At 53.5% G+C, this 25139-nt stretch overlaps 1 protein-coding gene across 1 annotated transcript in view; it reads left to right on the plus strand.

Moving 5' to 3' along the window:
- Positions 1 to 24839, plus strand: part of Grk3 (G protein-coupled receptor kinase 3) — an 88643-nt gene extending 63804 nt beyond the window's left edge. The window contains exons 12-21 of the mRNA XM_051161724.1: positions 2751 to 2845; positions 6629 to 6736; positions 13306 to 13372; positions 13941 to 14041; positions 16985 to 17051; positions 17938 to 18033; positions 20496 to 20658; positions 21262 to 21398; positions 23673 to 23786; positions 24624 to 24839. Coding sequence (XP_051017681.1) covers positions 2751 to 2845; positions 6629 to 6736; positions 13306 to 13372; positions 13941 to 14041; positions 16985 to 17051; positions 17938 to 18033; positions 20496 to 20658; positions 21262 to 21398; positions 23673 to 23786; positions 24624 to 24785 — 1110 coding nt within the window. The 3' untranslated portion in view covers positions 24786 to 24839. The remainder of the gene's footprint in view (positions 1 to 2750; positions 2846 to 6628; positions 6737 to 13305; positions 13373 to 13940; positions 14042 to 16984; positions 17052 to 17937; positions 18034 to 20495; positions 20659 to 21261; positions 21399 to 23672; positions 23787 to 24623) is intronic.
- The last annotated feature ends 300 nt before the right edge of the window (positions 24840 to 25139 follow it).

Here is a 25139-nt window from a genome sequence, read left to right on the forward strand (position 1 = left end):
TGGAGCACATGCACACCCGCTTCGTTGTCTACAGAGACCTGAAGGTAAGGTGGGTCGGGGTGTGCCCATGGCCCCCTGAGACCCACCCCACCCTACCCACCCACCCCTGCCCTTTATCTGCAGTAGGGCCCTGTGTGTCTTTCTTCCTAGCCCCGTCTCAGCCCTGACAAAGTTGTTCACCCTGTGACCACTGCAGGGGTGGTACCTGTGGCCGGTCCGTGTTGTCATGGCAACCCCAGCGCCTGCTAAGGTGCTGGTCGCAGCTCTCCTTCTTAGTTCAGGAATTACACATAAAGAGGACTCTGGCATTCCCGTTTTGTATAAAGTCACGGCTCAGTGGATGGTCTCCAAGGACCAGATCCCGCCCTGCTGGTTGGTCAGAGTTTTGAGAGGGATAAAGGAGCCGGGATAAAGAGCGGTGGGGCTCCTGCAGGACAAGGCTGGTTGGAGGGACAGAGGAGTGGCTGTGGAGTGCAGCTCAGCCTGTCAAACTTGCCAGGTGTTTGTGATTCTTGCTGAGTCGAGGTTGACTCCCTGAGCTGTGGTCAAGTTACTGTCCTTGCTCCCTGGATGATAAAGCAATGAACTGAGTACTCCGACTTCCCACTCTGGAGGTGCTGGGCTCTCCATGAAGGGGAGGGGTCTGGGTAGTTCCTGGGTGTGTCCATGGTGACGCCCATAAATGTGCAATTAAAGGGGCTGCCTTAGTTAGGGATTCCATTGCTGTGATAAACCACCCCGACCAAAACTAACCTGGTGAGGAAAGGAGGCTTTGTAGCTTGTAGGCCATCACTGAAGGACACCAGGGCAGGCACTCAAGCAGGGCAGGAACCTGGAGGCAGGAACTGACGTAGAGGCCATGGAGGGGTGCTGCTCACTGGCTTGCTCAGCCTGCTTTCTTATAGAACCCAGGACCAAGGGGGTGGTCCTACGCACAATGGCTGAGCTCTCCCTCATCAGTAACTGATTAGGAAAGTGCCTTACAGGCTTGCCTACAGCCTGGTCTTAAGGAGGCATTTTCTCAATTATATTTCTCCTTGGACGACTCTAGCTTGTGTCAAGTTGGCAAAACAAACAAACAACCCTCCCTGCCCCGCAAAAAAAAAAAAAAAAAAAAAAAAAAAAAACCTGAGCAAACATAACCAAGGATAGAGACCCTAGCAGGTTATAGGCACACGTGTGGGGTGTGTAAGTAACAGCAAGAGGTGACTTAGGGGTGATGGACAGTTTACTAATAGGATAAGAAAACAGCTGGAGAAAGTATTTGCCTCTCGTTTCTGTTTCCTTCTGGAACACGTTCCTTTCTCCTAGGTTCTGTAAAACGTTTTCTGCTTGTTTGAGGCAGGGCCCTCCCAATCAGATCCTCCTGCCTCATCCTCCGGAGTGGCAGGGTTACAGATGTATTCCACACCCCCCCCCCCCCTTCCCCCCCCCCCCCCCCCCCCCCCGCCCCATCCTGCAATCATAGACTAGTTAAGATCTAGGAAGCAAAAACGCGGCATTTTGGTTTTGAGCACATGGTGTTTTGTTTTGTTTTGTCTTTTAAGAATACTTCTGTAAAATTCAAAGTGGTTTTTTTTTTTTTTTTTTTTTTTTTTTTTTTGTACTAAAGAATTTTCTCTTAGCTTTATGTGAGCATACAGAAGAAAAAATAATTTTTTTTTTACTGGACTAGAAATAACCAGATGCTGGTTGGTTCATGGCATGTTAGTTGTTCGTGAATTTTATGAGGAACCAGATAGAGGCTGACAGCTAGTTCATGGAGCTGCTGGCCTGCGTCTTAATTTAAACCCTCGAATGGCTTTTACCCATCCCTCGGCTGTTTTTGTTTCCTAACCCTGTTTAGTAGGCAATGATGTTATTTAATTCCCATTCAAATTTAATTCCGGCCGCTCATGGTTATTCATGTTTCGGTGTTGTAGGAGCTTGCCCGTTATTTCTATTTCAGGAAAAGCAATAGGTGCTTCATGGCGGAAAGATATTCCTGAGGTGACTGTGGTTGGGTATATCGGGGCGTGTGGATGGACATCCCAGTCCTGTCAGAGTCAGGCTCAGACTCTGGTCGGGAGGGCCTTGGTCAGTGGTGGCTGCCCATCAGGGTAGGCATGGTGCTGTGATGCTTCCAGCCCTCAGATCGGCAGCTGCAAGTCTCTGCAAGATCCCTCCCTGTCTGTGGCCCTCGCAGCCATGTCCTCTGAAACCCTTGGTCCGCAGACGGTATGAAGCCTGTGCCCCACTCGCCGTTGCTGGGATGTTCATGCGGGCTACACAGAAGCTCATGGAGCAACGGGGAGGGCATGCTTTACGCCCATGGTGGCAGCCCTCCTGGCCCGTCCCCTGGGCGTCATTCTCTGCTGGGAAGTGTCCTTTACCTGCTCACTGAAGTCAGCAGAGGGGTGCTGGGTTCCCTGTCCTGCTGCCTTGGTTTGAGAACACAACAGAGTTGACAGGTCGTGTCGGCCATGATGAGGTGATGACGTACATGTGCACCCTGTGAAGGTCATGTCGGCCATGATGAGGTGACAGTGTGGGGGATGCACCCTGTGAAGGTCATGTCGGCCATGATGAGGTGACAGTGTGGGGGATGCACCCTGTGAAGGTCATGTCGGCCATGATGAGGTGACAGTGTGGGGGGTACACCCTGTGAAGGTCACATTGGCCATGATGAAGTGATGATGTAGGGTTGCACCCTGTGGAGGACATGGAGCTCCAGTGGCCTCTTGGGGACTCCTGAACTCTTTTCCTTTCAGCCTGCGAACATCCTTCTGGACGAGCACGGCCACGTGAGGATATCCGATCTCGGCCTTGCCTGTGACTTCTCCAAAAAGAAGCCTCACGCCAGCGTGTGAGTATCATGTCTGCTGCGTTTGCCGCGTTTCCGCACCGTGGCACTTGTGCTCAGGCAACAACCTGGCCAGCCATGCCCCTCATCTCCTCACCAGCTGGGGGTTCCTGTGCGGTATTCAGTAACAGGGTGGTGAGGTACAGATCAGAGCAGGGTGCTTCCTGTCACTGTCTGTGGGGAAGGACTTGGCTCCTGGGGAGCTGACACCTGCTCAGGAACGAGCCGCTTCATAGGACGTGGGGGAGGCGGGGGGGGGGGCGGGGGGGATGTCCCTGCAGACGCTAACTGCACACAGCCTATGAGACTCTGAGCAGGTCTGCTCACCTCTTTGACAGCCTCTTCTTCTGAAGTAAAGCTAATAACCCCCCCCCCCCCCCCCCCCCCGTTGCCAGAATGTGTGACAGATCCAGTACCCTAGTGAGGCATGTGATGTCTGCCCTGAATTCCCCCAGGGAAGGCTCAGGGCTGACTTGCCATCTCAATCATCTGCTGTACTTCTGAGAAGTCAGCCACCCACTTACAGGCCACGCTGTTAGCCTTGGAGGTGAAGCAGTTGGTGGCCACAGGGAAGTAGTCTTGAAACCACAGCCCTTAGCTGTCTCTGCAGACTCAGACTGCTCTGGTGGTGGTGGTGCTAAGTGCAGGTGACCTGGCCTGAGGCCGCCTCTAAGTAAAAGCCTTGCCCCAGCTCTGAAGAAGAAGCTGTGCTGACAAGCCACACCCTCGGCTCCCACTTTGCCGGTTAGAATGTCTCCTTCTGTGCCTCAAATGGCTAAGGGGTAATCTAGCCTCTCAGCCTGACTACATGAGTTCTGTCCCCAAGGCCCACATGATAGAAGGAGAAAACTGACTCCCCTAAGTTGTTCTATGACCTCGAGGCCGTGCCTGAGTATGCGCCCCCCCCCATGCATGTGCAGACACTAAATAAATATTAAAACATCCCACTCTCAGCACCGAATCTTTTACGACTTCATGTTACTGCCCCTCTGGGCATGCGTTCTGTCTGCTGAACGCCCCCCGCCCCCAGACAAGTCCCAGAGTCTCTTTCCATCGGTCTCTGTGGAAGATAAACAACAGACCTTTCTTTTTTGTAACTAGAAATGAAGGCTGGATAACACAGGTGCTTTGCGAGGGCCTGCCTCAAATCGGAACTGCCTTTGAGAGCCCCAGTCCCGCACTTGGTAGATCGCTCTAAGCTGGGGACACGATCTGAAAGCATCGGCGTCCTCGCAGGATGCTGCGGCTACCTGCGCTTCTCCCAGGAAAAGCTCATTGGCCGCTTCTGAGAGATGCTTTTGAATTTTTAATGCCACCACGCTTTGGTATGATAATGCCTCCTGTTGACTGTGGTCATAACCAAGTCTGAATAGGAGAGTTCATAAGAATTCATCTTCCCGGAACCTAAGCTCCGTGTTGTGGGGTCGTTTATCCCACTCGCCTGGCTGCCCTGGTCGCAACCGGTCCAACCAGCTCCAAAAGGCGGGCTGCTCTGCCCTCTGTGAGAAGAACTGTATTTGAACAGTTTCTTTTTCTGTCACTGTGAAAAACACCCTGCCAAAAGCAACTTAAGGGGAGATTTGTTTGGTTTGTAATCCCAGGTTAAGCTGCACCTTGGCAGGGACATCCCAGCTGTAGGCGGCCATGCGCACATCACATTCAGTCAGGAAACAGCCTGTGCCCAGGTCGCTCTCTTTTTACCACAGCTGGGGACCCAAGCCTAGGGAATGGTGGGCTTTCCCACCTCAGTTAACCAATGCAGTCACAGGCATGCGCAGGAGTGAGTAACCCTCCCAGATGTGCCTAGACATTCCAGATCCGCAGGTGACGGTTGACACCGACTGTCTCAAACAGCTTTCACAAAGAGACTGGACTGAGTGGCCAGGCTCCTGGTTTAAATGCTGGCACCTTCCATGTGGATAAAAACAGGGAGCAAGACTTTTTTTTTTTTTTTTTTTTTTTTTTGCATTTTGTGCCTAGGGCCGAATGAAGGCTTTGGAGCCGCAGACCTGGCTTTGAGTCTGTCCTCCCAGCGCTGTCTGCCCCGTTATCTTGTGCATCAAGGAAAGGATGGTGATGTTGCCCTTCCGTGACAGTTCCAGGCATGAGTCCGCCAAGTTCCAGAAGTGTTTATTTCACACAGAGAGAGAGAGAGAGAGAGAGAGAGAGAGAGAGAGAGGGAGAGAACCCATGTATTTACCTGCTGAACCTGGCAACTGGCAGAACCCCAGGAAGATAGGGACCACTGCGGCAGGCGGGTGGATGCCAGGGGCTCCGGCAAGGCGGGGTGTGCCATCGGCTAGGTCCCAGCTGCTTCAGGTGTGCCGGCCCGCTGTCAGTGCAGTGTCTGCATAAAACCCCATCGGTTTTATGGGCATTGACATCCACTGTTGACAGTGTGCAAATTAAAGCGCAGAGAAAGTCAGGTCGCAGGCGCACAGTAGGGCTAGAAAGACGACCCCTCTGTCCCACATAGATGCTGTGTTCCAGGCAGAGGAAATTGCCTGCCTCCCCTGGGCTTCAGAGATAGGTCTAGGTTGAGATAGATGGCCAGGCTCCCCCAACCCCCACCACACACCTGGCTTTCCTTTTGTTTGAAGCCACAGACATGGACCTTGAGCACTGTCTCTCGGCCGCTGCGTCTTCAAGGTGGTCCGAGGTTTCCAGTATGGGCTCAGGCTGCGGGGGCAGCTTGTGGTCAACGTGAATTTACATTGCCAGCCCCAAGCTTGAGTCCTCACTTACGTTACAGAAGGGCTTACCCACGCGCCATGGCGTCCTTGCTCAGCTTGTATTCATGGCGGCCCGTCCGCCCACGCAGGCCATCTGTGAGCATCTGGCTGCCATGCAGGCTGCTGAGGGAGCCCCAGTGGCTGGAGCTGTACATCAGCTTGTTTGATCTCTCATGGAGAGTGTCCCTTCACTCCCCACATTGTGGTTCCGTCAATGGATGGCGCTTAAAAGCCACCTCACATGGCTTCCCAGGCGAGGCTGTTGGAAGCCCCGGCAGAGATCTTCGCTGTCCCCGGCATGGCTCTCTTGATCTTGTGCTGGCGTCTTGCAGAGAGCCGAGCTGGCCATGTTCTGCTGTTGCGCATCCTCCTCAGGCCTCCCCCTCCCCCTCACCCCTCCTGTGCGCTCCAGTGATCACTAGGGGTTTCTGAGTCAACCCTCAGTGTTCCTAAGCCAGTTGCAGCACTTACCCAAAGAGTGAGGATGAAGGCGTGCTGAGGTGGTGCAGGACTTCCTGTCCTGCCTGCCTGGGTTCAGTTCACCTCCTGGGCCTGGTGACACTGAGCCCCGGCCACACCTGCATGCCCTCAGCACCCGCTCATCCCCTCACTGACAGCTCATCCCCTCACTGACAAAAGCCAGCGAGAGACAGAACAGCTGCAGATAAGGGATTCTCCACAAGGCTTTTTTTGGTGATGACATAGAGGGTCCCCTGGGTCCCTTGGACTCATCTTGGGGGACAGTATATGTACCCTTGGATCTTCATGGTCACGGACACCCAGGTAGCCAGCCAGATCAGGTGAACCAACCCTGGCGGGCAGTGGGATGACAGAAGCCTTAGCCAGAATTGCCCTTACGTTTTCCTTCCCTCCCCGTGTGAACTCAGTGTGCGAATTCATGACTACCTTCTGCAGTGCAAGGCGTGTGCTGAGGCCAGGGTGTGTGCCCTCACCTCTCTGCCCAGTCCCTGCCCTCTAAACGGGGGGAGGAGGGGGGCGTCCTTCTGATACCAGAGCGAGCGTACTCCCGTGACCATCTCCCTTCCCTCCCCAGGGGCACGCATGGCTACATGGCTCCTGAGGTGTTGCAGAAGGGGACGTGCTACGACAGCAGCGCTGACTGGTTCTCCTTGGGCTGTATGCTCTTCAAGCTCCTGCGGGGGTGAGTGGGACTCAGATGCCCTGTCCTGGGGCTGCTTGGATCCGGGGGGGGGGGGGTGAGGTCAGCTTACCGGTAGAGGACTTGCCTTGTGTACATGGCGCCCTGGCGGCCTTTAAACCACACTGTCGCAGGTGACAGCCACAGTGGTCCCTCCTCTTTCACTGGGGCCAGCTTCAGTCCTGAGGGCTCAGAGCTCAAAGCCTGTGGCTTCATGTGTTTGTTCCACTCCATAGGACCCATATACTTTAAAGTAGGAACAAGGTAAACATAAGACTAAGTGCGACAGAGGAAGGGGCCTTTGAAGTGATTCCGTGATGGGCCGTGTTCTGGGACTAGGTGAAAGTATTGAAATGTGTGTGATTGGAGAAGGTGGTGGGTCTTCCTTCCCCACCTGCAAATGGCTTCTCGGTGATTTCTGAACCTCAAGCATCTGGGGGACTCTGGGGGGTGGAAAAGCCGAAGTGACCCTGTCTGAAAAGTTGGCATTTCTCTGTAAGCCTGCTGCAGCTGTGTCTCTGAAGCCGACCTCTCTTCTAGACCGTCCTCTAGGCTGCAGAGGGGATGGGCTGGGCAGCTTGGGATGTGTTCTCATACCTGCAGGGTCAACTGCTCTGCTGGCACCTTGTGTGACTTTCTAGATGTTTCCGGCGGGTTTAACTGGGAGCTCAATTCTAGTGGAATCCAGGCATGTTTTTCATTCTCCCCAAAAGGTCTAAGAAAGATCCTTGTCAGGCTGGAGAGATGGCTCAGAGGTTAAGAGCACTGACTGCTCTTCCAGAGGTTCTGAGTTCAATTCCCAGCAACCACATGGTGGCTCACAACCATCTATAATGTGATCTAATATGCACTGTATACATAATAAATAAATCTTTAAAAAAATTTTTTTTTTTTAAAGAAAGATCCTTGTCCCTACTTCCTATCCAGAGTTCCCTCTTATCAGCTGCCCAGGAGCCTGGCCCCACAGCTTGCTGAGGTCTTGCTGTGCCCCTGGGGAAACACATTGAGTGCACTGTGGCTGTCATATATTTTGTTTGAAGAGCCGTTGAACTCTCCAGTACCCCGGACTTGGCTCCAAGTACAGCCCGCTACATCTTGGGTGCTTCTGTAATCCAATTCCGCTGTGCCCATTGCATTCCCCAGGGATCTAAAACCGAATTACCTCTAAGAAAGTCGGGTCTGTTGTTGTGTAATTTTATTACCAGTCCCATGTCAGTGGAGCCCAGGCGCCCTCCATTTGTGCTGGCAGACTTGCTGACCTGATTAGAGTTTATGCAGAAGGAGCCAGAGGAAGCCGCTTCCCAGGAAGAACCCCTCCTGTCCTCCGTCCTCCCGCTGCAGTTGTCCAAGGTTCGGAGAGACCCCCAGGAGACCCAGGCCCCTCTGGAGATGCAGAATCTGAGCTTCCAGAGTTCAGATTGACGTGCACGACAGCCAAACTGTCCGAGATAAAAGACCCGCCAATAAGTACCGAGGGTAATAGTGCAAGCCTCGCGTGGATGGGATTTGTTCCTTCGTCGCCATCCCTAGCTGTTGGTAAAACAGTCTGCAGAGGGCCTGTGATCACATGACCTTGTGTTTGGGGAGCCGGGAGGGGCTGTCTCATTACCGCCTCTGTCCCGTGTCTTGTGATTTGCGCATCCTGGATGAGATTGGTTTCACGCAGCTTCGGTCCAATCTCTGAGTCTCCCTGAGTGGGAAGACAGCAAGTCCTCAGCAGACTTCATTGCCTGTGGCAGGAGGGTTTCATCACAGAATGGAAGACCTCTGAGGATGGTCCTAGGGACCATTGAGGGGAGAGAGAGAGAGAGAGAGAGAGAGAGAGAGAGGGGACACAGCTCCAGTGACCAAAATGCCTGACTGCATTCCTTAAGAAGAGCGTCTCATGTGGAAGGCCTGGCTCAGGCAGGAAAAAGAGTGGCCTGGAGAGGTGGCTCAGCAGCTAAAGACACCTGTCACCAAGGCTGAGGACCTGAGTTCATTCCCTGGGACCCTCATGGTGGAAGGAGAGAGCCATCTCCTGAAAGCTGACCTCTGACCTCCACACTTCCCCAACACACACATGCATGCATACATGTGCACTTGCACGCACATGCACGCACACACGCGGGTGTACGCGCACGCACGCACACACACACAGCATGGGGCACAGGAGTGCATAAAAAGGATAAGATTGAAGACAGTTTGTCCATCATCATCTAAGGATCTGTTAAATGTACGGCCACGCAAGCCTCTAGCTGCACAAAGGAACAGTAGACCCTCTCCACAGCCAGTTCCTGGTTGCTGTCCGCTGACTGTTTCCTTAGCCCGGACAAAGAATTTTGGCCATGTCTGGCAACTGGACTTTGATGCCTCCTCCCCACCAAGATTCGGGTCTCAGACCAGTCCATCTGGTGCTTACTCAGAAGTCCTTCCAGGCAGCGGCATCGCGCTACGAGCAAAGACCAGGAAATGAGTTCTGACTCTGGAGATTTAAGCTTGATAAACATTTATTGAGTAGTTAAAGCACATGAGGGCCTTTGCCTGGTGCAGGGGAGGAGGAGGACTGTGTGAGGAGGAGAGGGGAGTCAGGAGAGGAGGCTCCCTAGAGCCCTGGGAGCTGGGGATCTCAGAAATGGGGGTGCCCCCTGCTCTGGCTTGGCTGAGTGGGGCGATTCTGGGTGGGAGATGGGGCTCTCAGGATGGAGGAGGTGTTGTAGGGACAGGCGCAGCTCACCACTGGGGCCCAGTGAGTGGTCATCGCTGTCTCAGTCGGGAGTTTTAGAGGAAGCAATGAAACAGGGAGAGAGCCTCCACATGTGCTGTGGGGCATGGCCTTGTCTTCTGGTGTCTGGGACTGAAGGCTTTTAAACAAAGGAATGGCAAGGCCATGTGACCTGAAGTAAGATGATTCTAGAAGCAGCGTGTAGTGTCAGAGGGGCAGAGACATGAGCAGGAGACCCACAGAGAGGCACTCTGCACCTGAGCTGCAGTGGGAGTGGATTCCAGGGACACAACAGTATTCTAGACAGTGCAGGGACACATCCGTCCTGGATGTGGAAGGACTGACAGGGTTTCACTCTGAGAAGGGCGTAGCCAGTGGTGCTTCAGACTGAACCGATGCTCACAGGGACCTCTCATGAGCGAGGCCCCATGGCGGGTCTTCAGAGATCCGATTCCCAGAACCCACATAGCAGCTCATAGCCACCTCTAACTCCAGCTCCTGGGCGGCCGGGGGGGGGTGGGGGTGGGAAAGGTCTCGTCTCATTTCTGTGGCCTGTGCTGGCACTGTAGACACACGGTTCACAGAAAACGTGCAGCCAAACACCTGTACACATAAAGTAACAGTAAAACGCCACCCACAACACCACACCTGGCAAGACTCGGCATTGTTTTTCCGATTTGTACATGTGCACTGTGTGGTGTCGAGTGTCGCCCCCGCCCCACCAAGCTGTTCTTTATTGGCTCTGAGGAGTAAATGTGGGTATAGCAGGGCACTGAGTGAACAGAGCTTGGGCCTGAAGGCATGTTGCATACCTGAGGGCAGCCTGTTCCCTTCCAATGCCGTCCTAGGGCGGCCACAGCCGGACAACCAGCAACACTTGGCTTCCGTCTCCAGGGATAGTTAACACTCTCTGAGGACAGTTTTGGTTGTCACAGCTTAGCGCGAGAGGGCACTACTCAGGTATCCAAGTGCACCAGAGAGTCCCTGTCCCCAGTGGAATTGTGAGAACCAAGAGCTCTCCCTGGGTGGGAGGTCCCTCCCTTTGATGTGTCTCCCATCGGGACAGATACTGGACATAGGCCTGGGGGTGGGATTAAGTACTGGTGGGTTCTACTGGCTTTGTTCCATAGGGGGAAAGTAAAATCGTTTATGGATTATTTCACAGTTACTGGCTCAAACCCCAAAGGCATTATTTGATGTGACATACAGGATCTCTCTTGCATTCTAAAATTAAATTGTGAGAGTGTTTAATCATATGTCATATTGGTTTGGGCTCAGTGTCAACCCTGTGGAATTGAAGTCTCTAACGTGGGAGTGCATGGGTTTCCAAGCAGGAGTAGTGGGTGTGCTTGGCGCTTTGTGCTATCTAATTAAGAGTGCTGTGCTTGAGCTTGGGATATGGGCTCTCTGCCCCCCCCCCATTTCCATGCTGCAGTTAGAATCCCCAAAGCAGCCTCCTGATGGGGAGCACTCTGCCGATGACAGCATGGTGCTGGGCACCTATTTACAGAGCCTGCGTCAGGGGACAGCTGTCATCACATGATCTGTGAGTGCCACTTGTCCTGCTCAAAATGGAGATGCTACTATCCTAGGTGGTTATTTTCCCCCCTCTCCTTTCTCTCTCTCTCTTTAACATTTTCTGAAGTGGAAAGCTGAATCTCAGCCTTGGTTCACAAAAAGTAACCAAGACTCCATTGGGAGCAAACGCGCATGGAGCTCAACTCCAACGCTCAGGGGTTTCCCATGAGATATCGCAGGGATGAGGAGCTAGAAGTGAGCTTCCCATGATGCCTTGCTGAGTCAGATATGAACTCACTGAGCTTGTAAAAGGGGCCTATGGACCTAGGGATGGGTGGGAAGGAGGGTTGGTGTGGGAAGGACCTGGGGCTCTGTCTGGCTGTCTCCAACTGGTTTGTGTAGCTGGAACAGAATCATGGGGACCAGGTGGTTTATGAGGGACAGGCTTCATTTGAGCTTATGGCCCAGGAAGCCAGGAGTTTAGTCAGCAACTTGAGGGACTTTGTGCAGCGACATTACAGTTCCTGGCCAGGGGACTGTGTGAGAGAGCATGAGAGGGGAGTGAGGGGTGACCTGGAAGCCAGACTCACCTTCCTAACTGGCCTGAGGCTAACAACTTTAATCCTTCCTGGCCTTGCCTTCTCAAGGCCTCACCTTCTCACACCAGGACAGGGTACATTTCAGTGGGATTTTTGTGGAATGACCTTCGCACCATGCCAGAGGTTAAAGGCAAAAATGGAGTCTGCTGGCTTTGCACTCACAGCCGTGAGCACATGTTTTAGTTCAGGGTCCTCCTCACCAACCCCTTAAGCCGGGAGAAAGACCTTGCGGTGAGGACAGCAGGGTGGCAAACAGAGAGAGTGGCAGTGGCTTGGAGGCCCTTGCTGGACCTCAACATGGTGATGTGTCTGTGGATTTGCACAAAATAGAGCCGTCTGAGTCTGAGGTGTGGTGATTCAAAGCACAGTGTGGCCAGTAAGAGGAGCAGGCTGTCTTCCATACTCTGACTTTTTATTATTTTATTTTATGACGCCTCTGTTCTTGTCTGGAATTCTTGCAGAGTTAAGGATGGCCTTGAACCCTGGATCCTCCTCCTCTCCCACCTCCCTTGCTGACACGTACCACCATGCCCGACTCCTGTCTCCTTTTTGAGTATAGTAATTGCACGCTCTTCTCCTTGGAAACAAGGTGAAATGAGTATTTGCAACAAGCCTATTTAAAGATTTTTAGCGATCCTCGGCTGCTGCCAATTTGCCTTGTTGAGATGTTTGGTTCACATCAGTTCTTTAGGAGACGGCAATTGCTTGGTTGGTCGCCGAGACACCAGAGCGCCCTCTCCCATAGACAGATAGAGAAGCAAGGGGGTCCCACACTAAAGGGCTTTCCTGCAGCAGGAAGGGGCAGCTGGGGGCGAGTGGGGCTGGGGCTCATTCCTTCAGAGTCCCTGACTCCACACCCTGCTGCACTCTGCGATGTTTTCTGGAGTGTCTTATCCCAGGCTGCATCTTATGTACCTTATAAGCAGGCAGAGGCACCGCACAGGCCTGCCTCCCTGTAAGGAAATAAGTACGTCGGCAGGTCAGGAGCTCTATCTTGCAAATTCAAAATACCATTTAATGGTAAAATTCCCCCTTGCAACCCGGCTTCTGCAGAATTTCAAAGACACAAAAAGTGTGGCTCACACTTGAAACCCTAGCACACTGGAAGCTGAGGCAGGAGGACCGAAGTGAGTTTGAGAATAGCCTGGGCTACGTAGCAAAGGGGAGTTTTCCTCATTGCCTCCCAAGTGCGACTGGGTTCTTATTTGGCAGCTACCGGCTACTCTGCTGTGGCCTTGGCTCCTCAAACCCAGTGAGTTGTGCAGCCTGAGCCATCGTCCAGATGTGGGGATGGAGGGCTTGTGTGGACAGTCAGGTCACCATCGATCCCAGCTTTCCTGACTCTACTGGGTTAAACCAATCTGGGCCTGCTAGTACAGTCCCTTGTCACCAAGGCCGTGTCACACTGGCCACCCAGGCTTCTAGGTTGATCCACACTCACCTGACTGAGGACTCGTTGGTGCAACCCAGGCTACTTTACTGCAGCTGTCACCCCTTGGTGTGCGTGGCTGCCTGGTGCCTGTGCTTTGCTGGCGCTCTCAACCAGAGGAGCCTGTCTTACTGCCACAGTGTCACTGCAGCGAGGACCAGGCGACGTGTCTGGCCCACTCGGGGGTCCAGTCTGCTCCGTGGCTAAGCTTTGTTTCCAGGAATGGTAAATGCTTATGACCGCTGACTGTCTGCACGGTTTATGTTCTACTGTACTGAGTTGTTCAATGCCGTCTTAACAGAAGTTCCCTTCGCCTCTGCAGCCACAGCCCTTTCAGACAACATAAAACCAAAGACAAGCATGAGATTGACCGCATGACCCTGACAGTGGTAAGACAATCCCCGCTGGTTTCTGCGTCATGCTCTGTCACTGGTGAAATGTGCCATAGAGTACCGCAAGGTAGCACCGGGCTGAAGAGATGGCCCTAGGGAAAAAGGATTTGCCCCACGGACCTAGAGGATGACCATTCCTTGGGAGGTGGGGAAGGGGGGAATTTTGAAAGAAAAAAGAAAAGGATATACAGTCTAGGGCAAATAACCGGATTTGCAAATGAAGAGAATAAGAAAGACCAAAGACGTGGGAAACAGGGGCAGGGGGAGGGGGAGGGTGGCGGAGGGGGAGGGTTGGGGAGGGAAGAGGCAGGGGGGCAGGGGAAGGGGAGCAGACATGGCCATCAGATAAGTGGTGAAATGACCCCATGCAGTAGAGGTCAGGGCCACTGGCTCTTCACACACCCCCCCCCCAACCTGCTGTTGGGGGTTCCAAAACCAATCAGCAACCATTTTACGGCTAATGTTAATGTTAACGAATTTAGTTTGGATCCCAGCCTTGACTCTGGTTGGGCGTGAGGCCACCATCTTAGGATGGGCCTTTGAAATCTGTCTCTTGTCGCCCTAGAACGTGCAGCTTCCGGACGCCTTCTCTCCTGAGCTGAGGTCCCTCTTGGAGGGGTTGCTCCAGCGGGATGTGAGCCAGCGGCTGGGGTGCTGCGGAGGCGGGTAGGCGCCTTTCGGAGTCTGGGCTCCAAACAGGCTGGTCTCCTTTATCAAGTCACTAGAAGCTCTCAGCATCTCCTGGGGGAGGGATCACAGGGCGCTGCTGTTTGTTTGTTTGTTTGTCCAGCCTGTTGCCCTTACAGTGAGAGATGGAAATGCCCAGGAAGGTGGGGGAGATGTTTGCTTCATCTCATGGTTTCAGTCAGAGGGGTCAGCCTGTCCTGTCTGTGGCTGGAAGTCACAGCAGTGTGGTCGGTCCCCGGGGGAGTTGGGCGAGGCTTGCGTCTCAGCAGAGCAGGAGGGAGAGATGGAAGAACTGGAGGGTTTTTCTTCAAAGCGAGTCCCGAGTCCCTTCTTGGAGCTAAGCCCTGCTTGCTGAAGACTCCAGCCTCCTCAGCAGTATTGCCAGCAGGGACACCAGTGTTCAAACAGGAGCTGGGGAGAGGAGGGGGGAGATGCGAAAAGAGGGAAGTAGGAGGAGGGAGAGGGAGGGAGAAGGGGGAAGTGGGAAGTGAGAAGGAGAGAGAGAGGGAGGGAGAGGGGAGGGGACAGGGAGGGAGAGGGAGAGATTTGTTTCCTGGATCTGACGTTTACTTGACCCCCAAGTCCTCCACTTTGCTGAGTCTAATCTTTTATCTGCAATATGTTCCCAAGAAGCCCGTTAGAGAGAGGCTGAGGGGTGAACACTCTGCTCAACCAGGCCTGATGTTCAGTTGCACAGAGGTGTCTGCAGCTCCGAGGCCTTGGCTCTTTCCTGTCAGTGCTGTTCTGGGGGGCGGGGAGTGGGAGTGGTGTGTGTGTGTGTGTGTGTGTGTGTGTGTGTGTGTGTGCGCGCGCGCGCGCGCGCGCGCGCGCACGCGCGCACTCTCTCCAAGGCTCAAACCCTCCCCAGCCCCGCCCGTTTCTGTCAGCACCCCTCTCAGGCCCGAGCTCCTCATCTTGTGCGTTAGCCCTCTCTTCCCTTTGTTTCCTTATTTTACTCTCTGATCATTTAGATCTTTAGCTCTTCTATTGACTTTGTTTTTTTTTTTTTAAGCTCTTTGGCAAGTTTGATTTCTCAAATGTCAAACCGTCCAGGGCCTTCCCCCCTGTTAGAATACACAGCTAGTTGTGTGTGCCTCTATGTGCAAGTATGTGTGTGTGTGTGTGTATGTGTGCATGCAAGTGTGTCTATGTGTAGGGATTTGGGGGTTCAGAGGTAGGGATGAGGTTTGGCATGTGGGTGAATAAAGATGCATGCGTGTGCGTGTGTGTGTGTGTATGTGTGTGTGTGTGTGCATGCATGAGTGTTTTCATGAAGAGTCCCAGCCCTTCCCCGTGCCCCCTCTACACACACACACACACACACACACACACACACACACACACACACACACACACACACACGAGTCATCAGATGCTGTATTCCAGGGCAGTTGATCTGCCATCTGCCCGCACTGCAGACCAGTCTGTCCACTCCATCCACCTCTGGACAGCCCCTCTTGTGCCTCTGGTGGACATGCGTCTGTGTGCTTCACCCAGCGGCTCCTGTGACAGCACGGAAGGGAAGGAGCCAGGCCGGACTCCAGCTCCCTCGCTAGTTCCTCTGTCGCATGTTCAGCCTGCTGTGTGTTGACAGCAGCAGTTGCAGGCAGGAACAGGACAAGGCCCCTCAGATGTTGCTGCCCAGGACATGGCGCCGGTATTGCCTAGGGCCCTTCCTCAGCTCGGGGGTTGTCTGAGTATTTGCTACGTGATTCGTGTTGGGGAGGAGCAGACAGGGAGACAGGGCAGCAGTGTGCCTGGGGTGGTACACTGAGCACACACATGTGTAAAGAGGCAGCCCCAGGCTTGAGTGTGGGTTTGGAGGAGAGGGTCCAGGCTGCTGTGTCTCAGGAAGACAGAGACGTTAGAGTCACTGAGGACGGAGGAGGGAGCCATTGAGGACTAGTTCTGAGGGCCATGCTGAGTGGGCGCTCAATGCTGCAAGATCTGGAGCTGGGTGTTTGGGGCAGGCGCCTGGGAATTAATAGAGATGGGGCAGGACACAAGTGAGAACCAGCCCACTAGAGCTGTTGCTGGTGCAGGGAGCTGGCCCTGGACTCAGCATGTGGCCTCTGTTTTGTGTGAGCTCAGCTTTGATCCTGACCTTCAGCTGACTGGGGAGAGGGATGCACCTGCGCTGCTGTCGGAGTTTCTAAGTCACTGGCATTTTCTAGAGATACTTTAACACGAGGCTCTCTAGCGTTGCCCTTCTTCAAACTGTGATGTGCATATGTGCGTTGTAAGGACTGCCAGGCTGTCTGAAGCTGCAGTCTACATCCGGGCAGGTCTTCTCAGGCCTGGCATGGATGCCTCCAAACACTCTGAGAGTGACTTCTTGCATTTTGTGCATGGATATGTGTGTACATATGACTGTGTGTGTGTGTGTGTGTGTGTGTGCAGGTGAGTGTGTATATACATGCATGTGGTTGTGTATGTGTGTGCGTGCAAGTGTATGAATGCACACAAGAGTGTATATGTGTGCATGTGTGTGCATACATGTGTATATGTGTGCATCCAAGTGTGTGTGTGCATTATGTGTACATGTGCATGGTGTCTGTGTGTGTGTGTGTGTGTGTGTGTGTGTGTGTGTGTCCAAGATTGATGGGTGTCTTCCTTGATGGATCTTACACCCTGCTTACTGAGGTGGGTCTCTCCCCAGAGCCCAGGGAGTCCTGACTGGGATAGTCTAGCCAGCTGCATGCATACCCAGAGCATCCCCTGCCTCTGCCCCTTGCTACCATGCCTGTCTGACACCTACATAGGAGCCAGGGATCCAAACTCAGGCCCAGTGCTTTACCCCGGGAGCCATTTCCCAGTGTGCTCTTGGTTCCTTACTGAGATGGTTCTTGCTGGGAGAGTTTGGCATGGCACCTGTCATGTTTCCCAGCTGACCTCTGCAGGACCCTCTCTCCTCTTCCCCAGGGCACAGGAGGTGAAGGAGCACGTCTTCTTCAAGGGCATCGACTGGCAGCACGTGTACTTACGGAAGGTACCGGTCCCTCCAGGCCCTCTGAGCTCTGTCTCTCTGTCACTGGCTTCCTGACTCTGTCCTTCCAGGATCCCTGCCCCTGCCTGCCGTGTCTATGTGTGCTGCCTGGACTCATCACCATGTAGGGGACTCCCACTGGGGAGGCTCCTCTTCCTCATTTTCCTCATCCAGGCCGATTGTGCCTGAGTTTTGCATCTGCGGTTCAGCCATCTACAGATGGAAAATAATCACAGGCGCTCTGAGCACATGTGGACGCCTCCCAGCCATTACTGTCAGCAGCGCAGACTGACCACACTCTGCGGGGCTTCTACAATCTCCAGGGAGGATTTGAGCAGGCTCTGTGCAGACCCTTGCTGCCAAGCCAGGGCCTGGGAGGTCCCTGTGCATGTGTCGAGGGGCAACCTGTACACAGATGCTGGCAAAGTCCTCTCAACACATGAATAGAAGGCGCAGAACAGCAGCCACTCGGCTGACTGAGATGTGTGGCCTGTCAGACTTGTAAGGAACGTCTGACTTGAATATGGATGTTCTCTGGCCCCATACTGCCCCTTCCTGAGTTTTAGAACTTTTTGTCTTATTTTATTTTATTTAATGCTGGAGCTGGAATCCAGGCCTGTGTCCACTATGCACGCCCTTTCCCAAGAAGCTGCGCCCCTACCTTCCCCCTATTTCCAGCTTCGCTGTATTTGTATTTGCTTTGGTACAGGGAACACCCTGGGGGGATTTTTGAAATGTGTCTCTGTGTGAAGGCTAGCTTCAGAGGACGGCTCTGGGTGGGCTGCGCTCGCTGAGGGCCGGGCTGTGTTCTTTTTATAGACTGTTGTCTTGGGCTGGGGCGGACAGGTCAGCTGATAACTAGGCGCTACCTACTTGTTGGATCTTCTAGTACCCGCCGCCCCTGATCCCTCCTCGGGGAGAGGTCAACGCTGCAGATGCCTTTGACATTGGCTCGTTTGATGAAGAGGACACCAAAGGCATTAAGGTACAAGATCTCCCAGGTGTGCGGTTTTTGCTAAGAAACACTGTGTGTGGAGTTGGCTAGGGATTGTCTGGAGCCCTTGCATGCTGGGCAAACACTCTGTGGCTGAGCTACATCCCCTGGACTTACTCTGCAGCCCAGCGGGCCTTGGATGCGAGGTCCTCAGCCTCTCCAGCGCTGGGATAACAGGCCACCCAACCTTCCTGGCTTGAGGCCAGGAGAATCCATTAAACTTAGCGATGGTTTTAGTACTTTTTTTTAAAAAGAATTGTTTATTCTTATTTTATGTGCGCTGGTGTTTTGCCTGCGTGTGTGTCTGAAGGTGCCAGAGCCCCTGAAATTGGAGCTACAGACAGTTGTGAGCTGTTACGTGGGTGCTGAGAATTGAACCCAGGTCCTCTGGTAGAGCAGCTAGTGCTCTTAGTCATTGGGCCGTCTCTCCAGCTCTGATGGTTTTAGTAGTAAATGCATGTGTTCACAGAAGCCTCAGCAGCTTGTCCCGATGGACCCTCCTCATCGCTTTGATGAGCGGCAGAGCGCTCACATTATGGTATCTGCATCTGATACCCACCCAGAGCAGAAGAATTCATGGTTTTCATGCTCAGAGTCCAGGGCCTTCCTGTGTCGGGGTGGGGAGGTGGTAGGAGGGGGGACATGCAGACAGCACAGATCTCTTTGCACTTGTCAATCAACGGGGAATTGATCATAGTCTTTAGCATTCCCACATTTTCCAGACTTTGGTGCATGATTCTGTTTTTCCAAATCAAGACAAGACACACTCACAGGGAGTGAGTCATGAGAGAAAATTACCATCTTCAAAACGCCCAGTCAGCGGGTCACCGCCTGGCTGCCAGGCTGTCATCTGCCCCTGACTCTGGCCACTTACCCCAGCCCTGGCTCCTCTCTGCTGCTCGCGTTGATCCCCACAAATGCAGTCACTCACTTCCTCACCCAAAAGTTTTCCCCTCCAGGCACAGACCGCAGATGTCGTGTCAAACCCACACCTGCTGCCTGGAGAGGGAACAGCGTGTGATGTGGCTGATCCTGACAGGAGCTGTCACAAGGACACGCAGAGCAGGAGTGCTAGGGGCAGAGTGAAGACTGGGAGAGGAAGCGGCTGTGAGCAGGGGCAGAGGCAGAGGCTCCTGGAGAGGAGGCTGACCCGGGGACTCCAGTGTGGAGCCTGTGTGGGCAAAGAGCAGCAGGCCACAGCGACATCCCCGACCACCTCAGATCCTCCTTTGCGAGGTTTAGGTCAGAGGCCTGGGGCAGCTGGAGGCCAGTGTATTCCTCTAGGCATCTTATACCCTGCGTGGTGTGTGTGTGTGTGTGTGTGTGCGCGCGCGCGCGCGTGCAATGCACGCGCAGAGATTGCGTGTGACCATGCTTCTCAAAGCATTCCAGCAGTAATTTTCTCATCAGATACAAGGCTGTCTGTCAGAGGCGCTAGAGGTGAAACTGGGCGCAAAGATGCTTCTGGGTTGATGAGTATGAGCCTCCATCGCCCCACCTGGGATATAGGTGGTATTCAAACCTCAAGGCACACAGCCACTGCTTAAACAGCTAGGATCTTCTATTACATAGCTTTGGAAAGAGCTCTGGGGTGGGGGTGGGGGAGCAAGGAGGCGCCCCCCCCCCCCCGGCCAGCATGTGGTGGGAGCCAGAGCCCTGACCAGGGAGGGAGCAGGAAAGAACTCATACTTTATGACTTGTGAGCAGCTGGAAAGATGTGGCTGTTTGTCTTTGGTTTGGATTTTTGCTTTTTTTTTTTTTTTTCTTAAAAAGAAAAAAAATCATGATCTCATATCAACGTAAATTATCCTTTTCTTCTAACTTATTTCTTTCTCAGTTTCGTTTTTGTGTTTGCTTTTTGAGATTGGTTTCTACTATATATCTCAGGCTGGCATCAAACTTGGCACGTAGGCCAGCCTGGCCTTGAATGAAAACCCTCTTGCTTCAGTCAGCGAGGGGCTGGGCTCACAGGTGTGGTGGGCTCACAGGTGGTGTGCTGGGCTCACAGGTGGTGTTCTGGGCTCACAGGTGGTGTGCTGGGCTCACAGGTGGTGTTCTGGGCTCACAGGTGGTGTGCTGGGCTCACAGATGGTGTTCTGGGCTCACAGGTGGTGTGCTGGGCTCACAGATGGTGTTCTGGGCTCACAGGTGGTGTTCTGGGCTCACAGGTGGTGTGCTGGGCTCACAGGTGGTGTGCTGGGCTCACAGGTAGTGTGCTGGGCTCACAGGTATGCTGGGCTCACAGGTGTGGTGTGCTGGGCTCACAGGTGTGGTGTGCTGGGCTCACAGGTGTGGTGTGCTGGGCTCACAGGTGTGGTGTGCTGGGCTCACAGGTGGTGTGCTGGGCTCACAGGTGGTGTGCTGGGCTCACAGGTGTCCCGAGGCCATGGTGCTGGCTGCCCTGCGTCTGGGAAGTCACTTGAGCACACCCTGCTCTTTCCTTTCACCCCCAGCTGTTGGACTGTGACCAGGACCTCTATAAGAACTTCCCGCTGGTGATCTCCGAGCGCTGGCAGCAGGAAGTGGTGGAGACCATCTACGACGCTGTGAACGCTGAGACAGATAAAATCGAGGCCAGGAAGAGGGCTAAAAATAAGCAGCTTGGGCAGGAGGAAGGTAAAATGCCCTGTGGCCTAGTGTCACCAAGCACTTCCCAGTGGAGGGAAGACAGCACTGAACTTGGGTTTTATGAGGGTTGGAAAGGCGGAGTCGAGTTTCTCAAAACCTCCAGTGACCAGGTAGATGGGAGTGCTCACTGAGGGAGGTGGTGCTAGCTCAGGTCTGGGGTAACCCCGCTGCCGGTGGGACTCTGAGGACCGGCTTTAGAATTTAGTCCTTGGAGATGGAGCATCAGTAGTACAGCAGGCTCAAATATGGAGAGCCTGGGACCTTCTGAGATAAAGGTGTTTAAAATGAGTTACTTTTTTTTTTTTTTTTTTTTTGGTTTTTGGGTTTTTGAGACAGGGTTTCTCTGTGTAGCCTTCACTATCCTGTACTTGCTTTGTAGACCAGGCTGGCCTGGAAGTCACAGCGATCCACCTGCCTCTGCCTCCCAAGTGCTGGGATTAAAGGTGTGCGTGCGCCGCCGCCGCCGCCGCCGCCGCCGCCGCCACCACCACCACCACCCAGCAAAATGAGTTACTTTTGTACAGTGCCCCCAAAGTGTGTCATTGCGGGTGCTGGTTCAGGACCTGAGTGACACCGCGTCTGTATCCACAGATTACGCGCTGGGCAAGGACTGCATCATGCATGGGTACATGCTGAAGCTGGGGAACCCCTTCCTCACGCAGTGGCAGAGACGTTACTTTTACCTGTTCCCCAACAGGCTGGAGTGGAGAGGAGAGGGCGATTCTCGGGTGAGTCCCAGGGATGGGCCCTGTGCAGCCCTGGGGTGCAGCAGCTCCCTTACTGTTTCTCATACCCTGTGTCTCTAGTGTGACAGACACAAGGATCGCTGTGGCCTAACTAACTTGAATAAGAGGCAGGTGTCGCTTGGAAGGCTGAGTCCTTAGTCCAGCAGCCTCAGGGGCCCAGTGGAGGCAGGAGAAGGCAGTGACTGGAATGGGAGAAGAGCAAGGCGGGGAGATGGCCATCCCAGCTCATTGCTCTCAGGACTCAGGGCACCCCTAGGTACCTCTCTGGGCCCCAGTTTCCTCATCTGAGAAATGGGAGACACAGGAAGCCTCTGAGCTCCATGATTGCGGCAAGCTTACACCAAGGCCAGGTAATGCGAACAAACTCTTCCTGGGTCCAACACTGGATTTACTGAGAGGAATCCAGGGCAGCCAAGGGCGCAGCCATCCTGCTGTGGGTTGGGGGAGGGATACTGACCCGGATCTGTCACCAGTGGGATCCTCTGAGGGTGGCTAGGATGCCAACCCCAGGCTGTCTGACCTGCTGAGAATCTGTAAGCAAATGCCACAGTCTCTTGGAGTCTTCCTCAAGCTACTGTTGGCAAGGGACAAGGCAGGCTACTTTGGTTACCTGCTCGGCATGTGAAAGGCTCAGGACGGAGCCTGAATGAAAATGTATGTCAGCAGCAAGGCAGGGGAAGGTTTGTCACTATGAGGGCTGGGTGGTCCCCAGGGTCAGTCAGGACGCGGTTTGTGTGTCAGGACATGCGGTTTGTTGTGTTGGGAAGCCGGAATGAGGCTCAGCAGCAAACTCCCCCAGCAGGAGCCTCAACTCTCCATCCTGACTTTGCATCATGGCTTTGGTAACCTCTGGTAAAGTCTCAGGCAATTATGAGCGCTGGCAATAGTGTGTGGTCACCTTGGCGCTGTGCCAGAAGGCCCCTTGACGTTAAAACCTCCCAAGATTTGATGCACTAAATCAGGTGTTCTGTGGGTGCCCCAAGATGTTGAAGCATCCTCCTGGAGCCTGGGCAGGAAGTCCTATAAGCCTCACTGTGTGTCATGGTTGCAACAGTCTCTGTCTGTCTCTGTCTGTTTCTCTCTCTCTCTCTGTCTCTCTGTCTGTCTGTCTGTTTCTCTCTGTCTCTCTCTCTCCATGTCTCTCTGTGTCTCTCTGTCTGTTTCTCTCTCTCTGTCTCTCTGTGTCTGTCTGTCTCTGTGTGTGTTGTTCTGTCTCTGTGTGCTGTTTCTGTCTCTGTCTTTGTCTCTCTCACTGTCTCTCTGTCTCTGTCTCTCTGTGTGTGTTGTGTCTCTGTCTTTCTCAGTTTCTGTCTGTCTCTGTCTGTCTCTGTCTGTGTGTGTGTGTGTGTGTGTGTATCTGTTTCTGTGTCTCTGTCTGTCTGTGTGTGTGTGTGTGTGTGTGTGTGTCTGTCTGTCTGTCTCTCTCTGTCTCTGTGTGTGTGCATGTATGTGTGTCTGTCTGTCTGTCTGTCTGTCTCTGTCTGTGTGTGTGTGTGTATGTGTGTCTGTCTGTCTGTCTGTCTCTCTCTGTCTCTGTGTGTGTGCGTGTATGTGTGTGTCTGTCTGTCTATCTCTGTGTCTCTCTTTCTCGTGCCCTGTGTGAAGCTAGGCTGTCCCCAGAGTAGATCTGTAAGAATGAACAGAGGGACAGAGAGCGTGGGAGCGTCTGGTGATGCATTTCATTCCAGATTCTTCCTGTAAAACTTATCTGAAATTAAACAAACAAACCCCCAAATAACAGGAAGGAACTCACTACGCCGCGGCCTCCTGCTGAGGCACCACGCTAGCTCTACTGCAGGCTCCTGTAAGGATGCTGCCTGCATCTAAGTCTTTTTGACATGGATCCAGATAGCTCTAGCATCCTAGCCTACCTCCACCCCTTAGCTGCCACCCACCTGCCATCCATCGTTGCTCACTGTTCTCCTGAGGGTGATGGACAGCATGAAATACTCCTGTGGTGTGCACAGTTGCCCAGACCCACGCTGATATGGAACACTGGAACAGCGGGCCACAGGCCTTCACAGAAGCATTGCTTTCCTGGCGGTTTCTTCCAGGCATTTTATTTGATCTTGGTGTGTGTGTGTGTGTGTGTGTGTGTGTGTGTGTGTGTGTGATTTGTAGCCATTCTTATTTCTAGAATATCAGGCAAGAAGAGGGAAGGAGGATGCCATTTGCTTTTGAAAATTAATTCTCTTGATTTATCCTAAGAGATCTCCAAACGCCAAAGTAATCGTTAACTTTCCTTTTTGTGTTTAGCAAAATTTACTCACCATGGAACAGATCCTGTCTGTGGAGGAGACCCAGATTAAAGACAGGAAGTGCATTTTGTTCAGAATAAAGGGGGGGAAGCAATTTGTCCTGCAGTGTGAGGTGAGTTTTTACTGACAGCCTCTGGGGTGGGCAGGGGGGGGGCACCCCACCCTCTCCCCCACCCGGCTTCCCCTTGCCTCTCTCACAGGCTTAGGAAGGTGAGGCTTAGGTAAATTAAGTCACATCAAAGTGTTAGCAGGGGAGAGAGTGCAGTGACTTGGTGGTTGTGTCTGGGGCTGGAGTCTGACCTTCCCTTCGGGCCAGTTTCTCTTATCTCTGAGATTCCAAAAGGACTTTTCCAGGGGGCAGTGTCTTCATTTTTTTCTTAGTTGTACTGGAACTCCAGTCTCTCATCATGGAACACTTGCCCCTGGGGTGTGCTGGGGTGTGTGCTTTCACAGGACAAAGGCAGAGGAACTGGTTAAAAAAAAAAAAAAAAAAAAAAAAAGGACGCCATTTTAGCTTGTTGGAACGGGGTCTTGCTATGGAGTCCACGGTGGCCAGGAACTCGGGTCTCTTCTGCCTTGGCTTGCCCAGTGCTGACACCCTCAAGTAACTTCCTAACTACCTTAGACGTGTAAGAAAGTGTTTCAAAGTATCAGAGCGCCCCCCCCCCCCCCCCCCCGTGTATAATTCTATAGGCTGCCGCTTAAGACCCAGAGAAAAAACCCCAACCAGATAGGTAGAGTAAACAAAATAGAGTTGGGGGTGTCTGTTGGGAGAGCCCGGAACTGGCTTTCCCTCTGTCCTACCAGTTTCCGTATGACCTGAGGGTAGGGGACAAGGCTTCGGGGCAGGCAGCGTGTGTCCAGTTTCAGGCTCCAGGGACCTCAGCCATTTGCAGACTCTGTTGGCAGAAGAGCAGGCAGTCCCAATTCCTGCCCTGTGTCTGTGCAGAGTGACCCCGAGTTTGCACAGTGGCTGAAGGACCTGACGTGCACCTTCAATGAAGCCCAGAGGCTGCTCCGCCGTGCCCCCAAGTTCCTCAACCAGCCACGTGCCACCGTCCTGGAGCTCTCCAAGCCACCACTGTGCCACAGAAATAGCAGCGGCCTCTGAACCACAGAGCAGCAGGGCCTGGAGGAGGGGCCCCAGCTTCAGCCCAGGAGTGGAGTGGAGCCGTGGGGAGCCACGCGGGGCCGAGACACAGCGGTTCTCAGCACTGGGTTGCACCAGGCTGAGGAGACCCATGACACCAGGAAGGCCCCGCAGCAGTTGGGACATCCTCGGGGCTGGCCTGTCCGCACTCGAAATTACTGAAGAAGCAGAAGGCAGTTTTGTTTTGTTTTTTTCTGTGCACCCACTTACTTTGGTATCCACGGACCCAGAACATGAAATGACCCTTACCACTCAAGCGTCTATGTCTGGCATCTGGCATCTCTGAGGTGGGGGTCAAACACAGAGTCTCTGGGA

Source organism: Acomys russatus, chromosome 19, assembly GCF_903995435.1.
Source record: "Acomys russatus chromosome 19, mAcoRus1.1, whole genome shotgun sequence".
Classification (NCBI taxonomy): Eukaryota; Metazoa; Chordata; class Mammalia; order Rodentia; family Muridae; genus Acomys; species Acomys russatus.